The sequence below is a fragment of the Pelophylax lessonae genome, assembly GCF_965119305.1.
Source record: "Pelophylax lessonae genome assembly, chromosome: 5".
In the NCBI taxonomy this organism is placed as follows: domain Eukaryota; kingdom Metazoa; phylum Chordata; class Amphibia; order Anura; family Ranidae; genus Pelophylax; species Pelophylax lessonae.
In genome coordinates, this window is record NC_138772.1 from 519,730,824 (window position 1) to 519,745,868 (window position 15,045).

Here is a 15,045-nt window from a genome sequence, read left to right on the forward strand (position 1 = left end):
AGTGTCAGTGCTCTGCATGTGTAGATGCTACATTGTTCCATATTATACAGTGTCAGTACTCTGCATGTGTAGATGATACATTGGGGTTGCTTTACTAAATCTGGAGAGTGCAAAATCTGATGTAGCTGTGCATGGTAGCCAATCAGCTTCAGCTCGTACAATTAAGCTTTGACGACAAAACCTGGAAGCTGATTGGTTTCTATGCAGAGCTTCACCAGACTTTGCACTCTCCAGCTTTAGTAAATCAACCCCATTGTTTCATTTTCATATACAGTGTCAGTGCTCTGCATGTGTAGATGATACATTGTTCCATATGATATACAGTGTCAGTACTCTGCATTGTCTGTACCAGGGGCGTAACTACAGGGGTTGCAGGGGTTGCAATCGCTACCGGGCCCCATGCTCCAGGGGGCCCGGTAGCAAACCAGTGGGTGAACTTCCAGGATCGCAAAGGTCACACTTGCAACCGGACCCTGGCATTGCACCATTGTGGGGAGGCCCCAAGATTGCAGGAAGGGGGCCCACTGCAGAACTTGTGAAAGGATCCTGCTGCGGGACCGTAATAAAAGGCCATGCAACGCGTGTAAAGAGCCCCAGGATCAGTGGGAAGAGCCCTGGGCTTGAAGGTAAGGGCCCCGGCCAGGGGTCTGGGGGGCCCTTCATGGTTTCTTGCATCAGGGCCCTGAAGGTTCTAGTTACGCCTCTGGTCTGTACTCTCCAGTTTTAGTAAATCCACCCCAATGTATCATCTACACATGCAGAGTACAAACACTGTATAATATATGCAACAATGTATCTTCATCTACACATGCAGAGTACTGACACTGTATAATATGTGCAACAATGTATCATCTACATTAGGAACTCTGGTGACTGTATAATACATTGTTGCATATGATGTACAGTGTCAGTATTCTGCATGTGTAGATGATACGTTGTTGCATATATTATACAGTGTCTGTACTCTGCATGTGTAGATGATACGTTGTTTCATATTATATACAGTTTCAGTACTCTGCATTTGTAGATGATAGATGAAGATACATTGTTGCATATATTATAGTGTCAGTATTCTGCATGTGTAGATGATACATTGTTTCATATGATATACTTTGTATTCTGCATGTGTAGATGATACATTGTTTCATATGATATACTTTGTATTCTGCATGTGTAGATGATACATTGTTTCATATGATATACTTTGTATTCTGCATGTGTAGATGATACATTGTTTCATATGATATACTTTGTATTCTGCATGTGTAGATGATAGATGAAGATACATTGTTGCATATTATACAGTGTCTGTACTCTGCATGTGTAGATGATAGATGAAGATACATTGTTGCAGAGTGTTCTCCAGTGCTGGCTCGGTGCTCCCTCTAGCGGACAGTGTCGGTGATTGCAGTGATGTCGGTACAGACGGTAATATAGGGATCGGTATTTCTATGGAGGATTGGGGCCCCGGTATAGGGGTGTATAATGGGGCCCCCGGTATAGGGGTGTATAATGGGGGTGTATAGAGGTGCAGATCCTGCATGGAAGGGTTGCAGAGAATGATGACAGTCCGGTAGGAGGAGGAGGGGGGAGGGATGATGCAACGAGAGGAATGAGACTGTGTGAGTGTGGGAAGGGGGCGGGCTCTCCGTATTGCACAAGGCAGTAGTGGGCGGAGTCGGGGTCTGGTTGTGCTCGGTCTCCGGGGCTCCGATCACACAGATGCAGGCAGGCTCCTGTACACGCCGTATCTCCGCTGTGTGATCGGGGCCCCGGGGACACGTGGATGCCCCCCTTCTCCTTCCTTCATATTAATCATGTTTACCAACGTGCAGAGCCGGCTGGGGGCCCCGTGTAGGGCCCATCACCCCAAGAGGCTGCTGGAGACCGACGAGCCCCCCGCTAAGTGCCCCCGGCTCACCGAGGCGCCCCCAGACGGCGGCTTCCTGCCTTCCCCGGGATCCCCGCACCCGCCGGCTCTGCACAGCTCTGACCCCCAGCACACCGGACCTACCTGTATAGGAAGCTACTTACTGCTACCCACCGGGGACCGGGACAACGTGGCCAGAGCCCTCCACCTGCACACCGGACAAGAGCTACAGTGCAAGGTGAGCCCGACCGGACCTGGGAGCCATTGATGGAGGTCCTTTGTTGGGGGGACCCCAGGACTGCTATAGGGTGTCTATGGAACTCCAAGGAAAGGGGGCACCTAGGAGACCTAAGGGTGACCTCAGAATGGTATCTTCCAGGATTGGAAGGACCCCTCTTTATAGTCTTTGGGGTCTTCATAGGCTGGACCCCAGCCTGGTATCTGGAGGGGCCCCAGGATTGGAAGGACCCCACTTTATAGTCTTTGGGGTCTTCATAGACTGGACCCCAGCTTTCTATCTGGAGGGGCCCCAGGATTGGAGGGACCAAACTCTATAGTCTGTGAGGGTCTTCATAGACTGGTCCCCAGCCTTGTATCTTTAGGGGCCCCAGGATTGGATGAACCCAACTCTATAGTGTTTGGGGTCTTCATAGACTGGACCCCAGGATTGGAGGGACCCGACTCTATAGTCTGTGGGGTCTTCATAGACTGGACCCCAGCTTTGTATCTACAGGGGCCCCAGGATTGGAAGGACCCCACTTTATAGTCTTTGGGGTCTTTATAGACTGGACCCCAGCCTGGTATCTGGAGGGGCCCAAGGATTGGAAGGACCCCCACTCTATAATCTTTGGGGTCTTCATAGATATGGGAACACAAGGATTGGCATGACCCTTGTCTGTAGTGTTTTTATAGTCTTGACTCCCAGACTGTTATATGCAGCCTTTATGGGCAAACCAGGATTGGCATGACCCTTGTCAGTATGGTCTTCATAGTAATGGGAACACCAGGATTGGAAGGACCCCAGGCTTTAGTCTGCAGGGTCTTCATAGACTTGACTCCAGACTGTTACCGGGATTGGCATAACCCTCATCTATAGGCTGCTGAATTAGTTTTATAGATATGGGAACACCAGAATTGGCTGTAGAGTCTTCAAAGACATGGCTCCAGCCTGTTATCTGCAGAGTTTATGGGAACGCCAGGATTGGCATGATCCTTGTCTGTAGGGTCTTCATAGACCTGACTCCAGCCTGTTCTCTGCAGGGCCTGTGTGAACATACAGAGTTGGCATGACCCCAGTTTATTGTCTGTCAGGTCTTCATAGATCTGGGAACACCACGAATGGCATGACCCTAGTCTATAGACTGTAGGCTGCACGGTCTTCATAGACCATGAACAGTCTTTCACCTGCAGGATCTATGGGAACACCAGGGTGGACATGACCCTAGTCTATAGTTCCAGGGTTGTTATAGACATGACCCCAGCCTGTAATCTATAGGGTCTAAGGAGACCTACAGGGTTGGCATGACCCTAGCCTATAGTCTGTACGGTCTTCGTAGATATGGGACCACCAGTGTTGGCATGGCCCTAGTTTATACTTTGCAGTGTCTTATTAGACCTGACAACTCATCCTGTTATCTGCAGGGTCTATGGGAACATACGGGATTGGCATGACCCTAGTCATTGGTCTGCAGGGTCTATGGGAACATACGGGATTGGCATGACCCTAGTCCTTGGTCTGCAGGGTCTATGGGAACATACGGGATTGGCATGACCCTAGTCATTGGTCTGCAGGGTCTTGGAAGACATAAGCTCAGCCTATCTGCAGGATCTTTGGGATTCCTAGTCTATAGCCTGCAGAATATTGGGAAGACATTATCTTAGCTGCAAGGTCTACAGGAGCGCCATGATTGCCAAGACCTTAGTCTATAGTCTGCCGGGTCTTGGAATGGCATGACTCCAGCCTGTTATCTGCAGAGTCTAGGGGAGCACCAGGATTGGCAAGACCTTATTCTATAGTCTTCCTTAGATCTGATCCTAGCCTATAATCTGCAGGCTCTAGGAGAACCTCAGTATTGGGAAGATAATAGTCTGAAGTGTTTTGGGAAGGCATGACTTCAGCTTTATTATCTGCAGGGTCTTGGGGAGCCCCAAGGGGTAGTCACAACCCCAACCTTTTGTCTGCTCAGGTTAGTGATGACCACAACCTTGTGTCTGGAGAGTATTGGGGGGGGGGGGGGCAGGGTAGAGATGACTGCAAGCCTATTTGGGGGTTCGGCAGAACCCCAGGGTAGAGATGACCTGATCCTGCTGTTTGTAGGATCATTGGAGGCCTCAAGTGATCCCATGTAGTTTGCATGCTTTTGGGGAGCCCCAAGTCAAGGATGACCCAGGTGTTCCCTCTGCACTACATAAGGGAACCCCGGGTCCAGGGATGACTTCATGCTGTCTGTAGTCTCTAAGGTTTGGCTTCATGTTCTGTTTATTTATCTTTTTGTTTATTTATTTTTGTTCTGTTTGTTAGCAATTTATCATCTTTTGCTCTGATGTGTAGTCTTTGTTGCTTCTAGGAGCTCTGGTCTGTAGTGTCTGTAGTCAGTGTTGAGTGCTTGCTGTCTGTGTAGCCTTCAATAACCTCAGTCTTTTGTCTGCAATGCCTAACTGTTATGAGTGACTCGGTGAGCTCTCTCTGGGGACCCCAAGGCAGGGATATCTGCAGACAAGTCAGATTTCCCTAGCCCTGTATGTACTGGTGGGCTTTTAAGTCTGTGCTGGGATCACTCTGTCTACAGTGGAAATCTATGTGCGAGGAAGACTTCAGTCTATTGTCTGCACCTTCCAGAGGGACCCTAAAGTTTCCTTCCACAGTACTGCAGCACATTGCTATCGTTTGTTCTGGGGACACCTAGACCAGGCTTACCCATCTTTTGTTTGCTTTGTTTCTTTGGGAGACCAAGGACACCCCCCCCCCCCCCGCGCGCTTTTGTCTGCAGTCTCGGAAGTAGAGGAGGGGGTGACGGAGACCCCATTCTATGTTGTAGAGCAGAAGGCAGCATTGTCTGTAGTGTTTCTCGAGTTTTCACCAGTGGGGTCAGAGAGACCCGGGTTATTGTTGTCTATTGTTACATTTAGTCTGATGCTTCATGGTCTCCAGGGCCCCCGCTCCGCTTCCTGTCTTGCCCCAAGGGCTCCTCTGTATTATATTGCATGTGGTTTCTCAGGAGACCTAGCTTCCCGCATGATCCCCAGAGCTCCCTGTTTGAGCACTTCCAGCTAAGTGATTGCTTCCCTAAGGGCATCAGCTCCATTCCCCCAAGAGTGACGGCAGACTATTCTTAAATTGGCACCAGTCGCCCGCTTCCTAGTACAGGCCAAGGGACTAAAAGTCCTATGAAGCCCTTGCCACGCTTTGCCAAGATCCAATTTTGCAATGTGATTGCGTTGTACTAGAAAGACTTGCATGACGTTGCAGCAGACAGAGCTGTTACCTTATCTGCCCCACAGCTTAGAGAAGACGTAGCCTATTTACGCGTTGAAGGAAACCTGATGGACAGATTAAACGCTAAACTTGATAAATGGAGAATTCTATTGGCCAAGATTAGAAGGGTTTTGGGGCTTATTTGATTATCCATCATCAGATAGGCATAGTTCAGGACCCTAGCATGATCGGGTCTTTGTTTTCAAGGGACTGATTGCCTTTGCAAATCAAGAATGTTCATTACAATGGGGTTGATTTACTACAACTGGAGAGTGCAAAATCTGGTGCGGCTCTACAAAGAAGCCGAACAGCTTTTTGTCAAAGCTTAATTGAAGTGGAAGTTCGAAGCCGATTGGCTACCATGCCCAACTGCACTAGATTTTGCACGCTCCAGTTTTAGTAACTCAGCCCCCCCCCCCTAAAACTGGAGCGTGCAAAATCTGGTGCGGCTCTACAAAGACGCCGATCAGCTTTTTGTCAAAGCTTAATTGAAGTGGAAGTTAGAAGCTGATTGGCTACCATGCCCAACTGCACCAGATTTTGCACGCTCCAGTTTTAGTAAATCAGCCCCCCCCCCTGCTTTGTAGACCAAGTGAACAAAGTTAGATAATGCAGTTATCGTAAGGCAGCCAATCAGAAATTATTTCTTACTGTTATATCTGCTAAAATCAAATGGATATCTATGGAGCGGTTTGCAATGTGTCTGAACATATAGTTAGGTTGAACCTGCTAAGCTAGGCGGCCGTGAGTTGTGAACATATTGCAATGTCAGTGATTCGGGTAATAATTGCGTTGACAGTTCATCGGTTTCTGTAATTTAATTTCCACCCTCCCTTTCCTTTTACATCGGTATTGACATGATCGCATTCTTTAACAAATGTCTCATTTTGCTGATTTTTAATTGGATTAGACAGTTTACGTCAATGCTGAGCTCTCCCTTGTAACCTTAATACGGCTTTGTGTATTTGCTGCTGCCCCCTGCTGCTGCTAGTGAGTGATGGGGAAATTTATTGATGGTCGTTCCAACAGGCATAAAAAGCCACAGAAATGAGAGCTTACGACACCTGACTAGGGCCATGTAAAAATAGGACACGGTTTTGCTAGGTCTGGTGTTGTGCAGTTGTTTGTCTTTGCACATAATCTCTTAGCATATGGTTTGCATGTCCTAGTTTAGCCTAGCATTGACCTATTTAGCCTGTAGATCTCCTCCACCTGTGGTGGAACTACAAGGCCCCCAACACACTGGGAGTTGTAGTACTGCCACAAGTTGTGCACTTATTATAATTTCCTTTAGGTTGACCAACAGCTGTGAAGTGCATTGGTTTACCTAAGCCAGCTATGTCCAAACTGTGGCCCTCCAGCTGTTCAGGAACTACAATTCCCATCATGCCTAGTTATGTCTGTGGAAGAGATTTACAATGCCTCATGGGAATTGTAGTTCCTGAACAACTGGAGGGCCGTAGTTTGGACACAACTGACCTAAGCAAACCAAGCCAGATTGGTCCTTATGCTACATCAGGGTTATTCAACCAGGGCAATACGGTGATAACACCCTTCTCCTAGAATCCAAGCTCCCCGGCCACACTTCCCACGGGACTCGCATAAGGCATCTCGGATGGTTAGAGTCTGGCTGCCCACAAAAGGACTGGGGTAGTCCAACGGTACTATAGGCAAAAAGAAACAAAAAAAGGGTGCACCGACCTAGCGCATTATCCTCAATAAGGCTTTATTTGTACAACATATAAAAAATGACTACTCACAAACACTGAGTGGCTCTGAGGAAGAGGCTGAGCCTCGAAACGCGTCAGCCGTCATCCTAACAGGAATATGGACTAACACATGAACTACTCCTGACACTGGAGCGACTGAGCTTGAAATGACTATTTTCTACCTTTGTTTGTGAGTAGCCATTTTTTTTATATGTTGTACAAATAAAGCCTTATTGAGGATAATGCGCTAGGTCGGTGCGCCTTTTTTTTTTTGCCTACTTTATCAACCAGGGTTCCATGGCATGAGGTTGTTGGGGGTCCCCTGAGCAAGTTCTGCCCCAGAGAAGTCCCCACTGACACCAGTAATCTTTCTAGCTGTCTTTAAGGGGGGGGGGGGGTTCTTCCCAATGACCACAAGTGTAAGGAGCATTCCTCCCACTGACCATCACACTAATGCAGCCATTCTCAACCCTTTCAAAACAGAGGAACCCTTGAAATAAATTTCTGGTCTCGGGGAACCCCTGCTAAAAAAATTACACATTAGTGTGACAGTCAGTGGGAAGAATGCTCCTTACTCTTGTCATCATTGGGAAGAATTACCCCCTTACAGATAGCTAAAAGGAACAATGGTGTCATTGGAAACTTGGAAATTACTCAAGGAACCCCTAGCAACCTCAGGAGGAACCCTTGGGTTCCACAGAACCCTGGTTGAGAAACCCTGCACTAATATATCACGAGTTGTATGTATATTCCCTTTTGACCAGGGGTTCCCTGGGACTGGAAAGTTTATTTCAAGGGTTCCTCTATGTTGAAAAGGTTGAGAGAGGCTGTGCGACATAGTTGCTGGTCAACCAAAGAATGTTGTCAGAATGTAACGGTCTGTTAGTTCATGAAGGATTTGGCATTTGAATTAAGTTTTATTTTTGCATCCTTTTGCAGGTTTTCCCCTTGAAGGACTACCAGCATAAGATCCAGCCTTACATCCACCTCCCCTGGCATCGACACATTACTGGGATCGTGGAAGTCATCCAAGGGGAGAGCAAGGCCTACGTGTTTTTCGAAAAGGAGTACGGTGACATGCACTCTTATGTGCGCAGCTGCAAGAGGCTGAGCGAAGAGCAGGCCGCCAAACTCTTCAAGCAAATCATCAGCGCGGTGTCCCACTGTCATCAGTCTAATATTGTCCTGGGTGACCTGAAGCTGAGGAAGTTCGTGTTTTCTGACAAAGAAAGGTAAGGATGCAATCTTGATTTAAAGGCTTACAAAGACTTAATGAGTGACGGATGCGATTTTGCTTTTTTTTTTTTGGTCAGTTTACTATAAACAAGACTAATGGGGAAGAGAATTCCAGATTGCGAGGGCTGCTTGAGATCAATCTTACAGCTATTTGTGGGATAAGTAAATAGGTGAGGAGGACATTAATAGGCCAGGGGAAGAACTGCGAGAGCACTTTGGCCCAGTCATGGAGAATTGTGGCGGGGGGGCCCAGTCATGGAGAATTGTGGCGGGGGGGCCCAGTCATGGAGAATTGTGGCGGGGGGCCCAGTCATGGAGAATTGTGGCAGGGGGCCCAGTCATGGAGAATTGTGGCAGGGGGCCCAGTCATGGAGAATTGTGGCAGGGGGCCCAGTCATGGAGAATTGTGGCAGGGGGCCCAGTCATGGGACAGCAAACAGGATCACTTTTACCCCCTAATAACTTAACTAATAATAATATAATAAGTGGACACACACACAATCGGTTAAGTTTGGAGTTTGGGTAAAAAATTTTGGCCGTGGCCGTTTATTATTTGTATTAAATAACACCAATAATTTATTTTAAAACAACCATAATATGTAATAACACTGAAAACAACCCGATCACCACGATCCAGGTTGTAAAGTAAATAAATTAAAATTTATCCAACACTTAGGCCCCGTTCACACAGGGGCGATCCGACTTCGGGGGGGGGGGGGCGACCTCCGAGGTCGCGGTCTTCATAACATTGAAGTCTATGGCGGTCGCTCCTATTAGAATGGGTCCGCAGCTTCCCTATGGAAGGCGACCTACAGGTCGCCTTAGTGTGAACGGGGACTTAAAAACACATAAGTCCCTGTTTGCATAACAAAGGTGACCCACAAATAATAAACGTTGGCTGCGACAGCCAAGGGAGGGGGGAGGGGAAACTATGAACAGCTTCTTCTTGTCTTCTGAGGTGGTCTGAGAACCTGTGGAGGGAAGCCCCTTAAATAGCCCTACCTGGGGACCAGAATGAACCAGCTGGCAGGTTTTTGGGCGGCAATTTTGAGCGGGAAGCGGGGTCTGGGCTCAAATCTCCCCAGATACAGGGGGGATTTGAGCGGGAAGAGCGACAGAATTAACCAATCCCCCCAGAGTACCTGGAAATGAGCGGGAAAGACATATACCTGCTGAAGCAAGGGGTCAAAAGTTCACTGACCTAAGCCACAGAGGCCCTAAGCTAAACTAATGTACTTTCTTATTAAAAACGTATCTTTGCCCTGTTGCTCTCCCATGAGGAAAATTGGGGGCATAAGTTATGCCCTTTTCCTTTCATTCTCTGGGAACTGGTGACCTCACTTAGTCATGGGTTGGCCACGTCTTTTGCTTCGTTGTCTAAATTCATAGACCTATCTATATCGGCTTACAAAATGACCCCTCATAACAAGGTGATACACATGTCCTCAGCACATGTTGAGGTATAAACAGTCCTACCGTTGTGCAAGGTGGTGTTACGAAAATTTTTTCCGAGATTCAATATCAAGTAAACTGTTAATGTTCAGCCAGCCGGACACTTCTGACCTCAGAGCTGTCACATTCAGCCACATCTGGGCCCAGATTCAACCCCCGCCCCATCGTCTTGCCTCCCAAATATTGATATTTCCATTAGCCCGTGTTTGTTCTGTGTGTTTACAGTCGCAATGCTCGCAGCAGATAGGACCAGAATGGACTGGCCCCCTGCCCAGTCCATACAATGCAAACTGAAGCCAAGCAGCTGCGGTTGTTGACGGAAAACCTGTAGGATAGCACCAATACTGAGATATGAAAGTTGTGTACACGTGACCATGTATGAAGCTTGTAGGGGGTTTATCCATGATGTACATAGTTGACCTCTGATTCCAGCTGGTCTTGACACAACAGAGAACTGGAGAAATAGAAATTAGCCTGGACTTAATTGGGTTGGTTTTTCGTAGACCAGCCTTTCTTAACCTTTTGAACACAGAGAAAAACTTGAAATAACTTTCCAGTGTAAAGGATCTCCAGCTACAAATGACTATTTATGACTCATACATTAGTGGGACGAATGCTCCTTACACTTGTGGTTTTGGGAAGAATTACTCCCTTACAGATGGCTAAAAGATCAGTAGTGTCGGTGGGAACTTATTTAAGAGGCAGAAATTGCTCAAGGAACCTATGGGAGAACACTGGTTGAGAAACCCTGTTGTAGACACTAAAAAGTTGGGCCACCTGATGGAGATCTGGGTTTATTCCTAGATCAGTGCTCATGATGGGTTCCCATTCTCCAAGTTTGGTTATTTATATTCTATTATGGTGAATGTGACCGGATGAGATGGGACACCAAATCTACCAGATGGTTAGGAAAAGAGCCAGGAACTATGGCTTGGAGATCTCTCCTTTTCGAAGTATGCAAGACCTATAAAAAGCCGTGGGCTTCTCTTGTATCTATAGTTTACAATTAAAATATTTAATGTAGACTGACCCTTAATAAATAAGTCGGTTCTTTGTTAGTTCTGAAGGGTGCTCTATTTCCAAATTTGTATTGGTTTGTCTCGGACAAGCCAACATTTTCTCTAATAGCGCTTTTCCACTGCATGGAACCGAACGGTTCGGCTCGCTTTTGTGCTTTTCCACTGCTGGTACTGCATGGTACGGTGTAGGAACGGTTTGGTACGGCGGCGCTTTTCCACTGCATGGAACCGAACGGTACGGCTCTCAAAAACAGTACCACCTCGATTGTGGTTCCAAGAGGTACCATATCCCACAATCCTTTGCATGCAGTCACTACTAGCCACTGATTGGTCAGAGAATCCCACCCACCCCGTTGTTATCCCACCCACTTAACTTTAGTACTACTTTAGTGGAAAAGCAAACCGTACCGTACCGAACCGTTCCAACACCGTACCATGCGGTACCAGCAGTGGAAAAGCAAACCGGGCCAAGCAGGGCCGAGTAGAGCCAAGCCAGTACTTGCAGTGGAAAAGTGCCATAATATTGCTGCGTCCTATCTGTTGATCCCATAGAGGAATGTTAGCAGCTGTCACTTTGCCGTCTCCACTTGCTTGCAGTGGCAGCTAACTTTACAGCAGTGGGTTGTATAGGGAAGTTGTAGAAATGTCATATGTCCTTTTCGGCACAGGTGTCAAGATTTTTACATATAGGCAGCTGTATATATTGCTAGTAGGACTTTCACATAATACAACTTTGGCAATTTTATTTCCATTTTGGTTTAGCATTAGAATGGCCATTAATCTTTCTTGGGTGCAGTTTTTTAAATTTCTAGCAAGACAATCTAATTGCCAGAGTCCATAGGAGGCCAACTGAGATGCTCATCTGTGATGCACCCACAATTGAAAAGCTGGTTTGGGATGGCTCCAGTCTTTATGGGCTCATGCATATGGACGGTTTGGCTTGTTTAGCTTAATAAAAATGGACGATTGGGTGGCACAGGTGCTGCATATAGACTCCAAATCAATGAAGGGCTGAAATATGCTTTGGCTGTACACTGTTCTGAATGGTACTTGCATACAAGGACTTATGCCTAGAGCGTGGAATTTCTGCCTTCGAGACATACGTCCATGAATGCATATGGCCCTACACACTGGTACCACTTGGAACAGCATACAACTGCTGCATATTTTAGCCCGTCATTGATTTTGATGGGCCGCTAACAGTGAGGTTTATGCTGCACCAGGGGTTCCAAACCGTCGATGTACATGAGGCCTAAGAGCTTTGGGATCCGCAATAATCTCTGCATAGCAGAACTCCCAAAATCTCCTGCGTTTCATTCAATTCAAGCAGATGCCCACTGAGGACAAAACTGTTGGAGTAGATCATATTGCTTCAAACTGGCCCTCAGCCACTTAACTTATGAGGGTCATTTAGACTTTATAATCAATGATATATGGCAGAAGGTATTACATTCTTGGCCGAAACACCCCTGCTAGCTCCGAAATGAATTCTGATCTCGCTGTTCCTTCTGGGATATTTTCAAACGTCATGTCACTGGAATGTTCACTGATGGAAGGGAACAAGGAGCTAAGAGCAGTAGAGGAGGGGGGGTGGGCGGTACGAGGCTGTGGTCGCGGCCGAGAGTTCAGAGCTTGGTTTTGGACTCCGTGCCAAATGGATATTTACATGCCGCTTTTTATAGCCAAGCAAAGTGCAGTGTCCTGGTGGGCCCTTTAAGGCAGGTACAAGCAGCAGGAGAGGACCAGATTTGGAAGAATACAAAAAGTGTAAATCTAGAATTGCACAAAAGTGTAAATGCAACAAAATTCTGAATGTCTATGAACGCACAACATTTTTTAATTTTTTTTTTTTTTTGTTAGGAAAGTTTGTACTTCAATGTCTTCCCTTCACGTGGATGTACATGCAATATTTTTTTTTTATTTGCATAATGGAAAGCGTGCATTTACATTTTTGGGAAATCATGAGTTTTAGGCAGCTGTGTAAGAGTATCCGTCCTGTGCGTCAGGTGTTGGTCAGCAGGGGGTTAAGCGATATGTGGCAGGCGCAGGTGCGAAGTTTTTACTGTGACACCAGCCGGTTGCTGCCAGACGGTAGAGTGGCTTGAGTCACTTTTTCCTTCCTCTGTACCACAGCTACTTTGCATTACAAGAGTTCATGTTGAGGACAGAAAAGGAACGCGTTATACCCTTCGCGGCCGGAGAGTGAAAAAAAAAAAAACGTTTGCTATGTAGGCTTTTAATCTCTTCTGGCTTTTAACATAAATTATATATATTTTTTATACACTGGGATAACGTTGAGTTTTGGCCTGCTGGTTGTTAAAGTTGAGGTGGTTGTTTAAGAAAAGCACATACTAAGGATCCCCCCCCCATGGTTAGATTTAAAGGCAGAATGCAAAAAAAAATTAGCTTTAATAAGCAATTTATTTAGATATTTCTAGACACAAAGGTATTAGATGTCGGTGCTGAAAATCTAAAATGTAAAAATTCCCATTGGATAATGCAAGAACTTGTGCCAATATAACTCAACGGTGGAGCGTCCATTAATCTTTTGACTGCTGTGCTTAAGTCGCGGTTCGCACTAGGTCGCTCCAACTTAGGGGGCGACCTGTGAAGTCGCGTGCAGCACGACTTGCACAGACTCCATAAAATGAAGGTCTATGCAAACCGCTCCGAGGTCGCCCGAAGTAGTACAGGACCCTTTTTCTAAGTCTGAGTGACTTGTGTCGCTCCTATTAGAACGGCTCCTGTACCGAACAATGGGAGCGTGACGGACCGCAACTTGTCAGGCTGACAAGTCGTGGTCCAAGTCGGATCAATGTGAATGCGGTCTTAATGTTTGTGTTTCCATGCTGGCAATTGCTGTTTTTAATAGCGGATGATGTTTTTTTGTTAAATTTTGTTGTTTAGAAGCTCAATATTAAATCTTTTTTGTTTTTTTGTTTTTTTGTTCTCAGGACTCAGCTGAGGTTGGAAAGCTTAGAAGACGCTCACATTATGAAAGGGAAGGATGATGCTTTGTCAGACAAACACGGCTGTCCAGCTTACGTCAGCCCAGAGATCCTGAACACCACAGGGACTTATTCTGGGAGGTCGGCGGATGTCTGGAGCTTGGGCGTCATGCTTTTCACCCTCCTGGTTGGACGTTATCCTTTTCATGACTCGGACCCCAGCTCACTTTTCTCCAAAATCCGCCGTGGACAATTTTGCATCCCTGACCATGTCTCCCCCAAAGCTAGGTGCCTTATCCGAAGCCTACTGAGACGGGAGCCCTCGGAGAGACTTACAGCGGAGGATATTTTATTACATCCCTGGTTTGAAGCTGCCTCTCACCCCAGCTTAGCCGATCAGGAACCAAGCAACACTGACCAGCTTGTACCTGATGTCCCACAGACTTGTGATGATCTCGATTCCTTCTTCTGCTAGCTCCTCCCAACTTACAGACTATTGTGTTTTAAAATGACCAGATCTGGGACTTGCAGGAAGCCTGTGAGCCCTGGCAGCTGTGGTGTGGACAATCTCGTATGTCATAGCAACATACCATATTGAGTTTGCCAACAATTATCCTATTGCAAAAGCTTTTGCCTTGGTGGCCTAGAATCATCTAGGATCACCCTTTAGTCAATTTAGGTGGGTTCTGTAAGACAAGTGCAAAGGGCAGTTGGTTGCTCTGGGCTACTGCACTTTGACCAATCAGAACCAATTTATGATCTTAGAGTAAACAAATATGATTGGTTGAAGGGGGGCCTCATGGAATATCCTTTGCACTGCCTTATTGAAGAACACCAACATGTTTGGTCCAGAGGCAATATAATGTGTTCTATCATTGTAGTGTTTTTGAAGGAGGACAACTCTCAAAGTTTTATCCTTTTTTGTAACTCTGGGCCTTCAGTTTAACCTGCATGGACAATTTTTTAGTCCTTCGACCTTGCATCTTTTAGGTCTACAGTGATGGCGAACCTTGGCACCCCAGATGTTTTGGAACTACATTTCCCATGATGCTGCACTGCACTGCAGAATGCATGAGCATCATGGGAAATGTAGTTCCAAAACATCTGGGGTGCCAAGGTTCGCCATCAGTCTTCTAGGATCTATTGGGGAAGGCCAGGGATTGATCAGTAACTGATAAAACTATGAGCTCCCATCAGTGACAAGACAAGTCAGCAAGAGACTCCTGTGCAGAAATATTTAGGCCCCAGGACTCTTGGAGGCCCCCCACCTGCACAGGCTACATAGCTGACTCGCAGAACACAAGGACCCCATTCACATCTGAGCCATTTGAAGGCC

General features: G+C 46.6%; 1 protein-coding gene across 1 annotated transcript; it reads left to right on the forward strand.

Moving 5' to 3' along the window:
• The first annotated feature begins 1,794 nt into the window (after positions 1-1,794).
• Positions 1,795-14,467, forward strand: TRIB1 (tribbles pseudokinase 1). The gene is made up of 3 exons (XM_082259161.1): positions 1,795-2,108; positions 7,994-8,286; positions 13,716-14,467. The coding sequence occupies exons 1-3, from the start codon at positions 1,818-1,820 to the stop codon at positions 14,182-14,184; spliced, it is 1,053 nt and encodes a 350-aa protein (XP_082115287.1). The 5' UTR covers positions 1,795-1,817; the 3' UTR covers positions 14,185-14,467.
• The last annotated feature ends 578 nt before the right edge of the window (positions 14,468-15,045 follow it).

Excerpts from the sequence above, each read along its gene's own strand:
- TRIB1 (XM_082259161.1), top strand. The coding sequence starts at position 1,818 with ATGTTTACCAACGTGCAGAGCCGGCTGGGGGCCCCGTGTAGGGCCCAT. Across the intron at positions 2,109-7,993 it reads GACAAGAGCTACAGTGCAAG|GTTTTCCCCTTGAAGGACTA; the intron begins GTGAGCCCGACC and ends ATCCTTTTGCAG. Across the intron at positions 8,287-13,715 it reads GTGTTTTCTGACAAAGAAAG|GACTCAGCTGAGGTTGGAAA; the intron begins GTAAGGATGCAA and ends TTTTGTTCTCAG.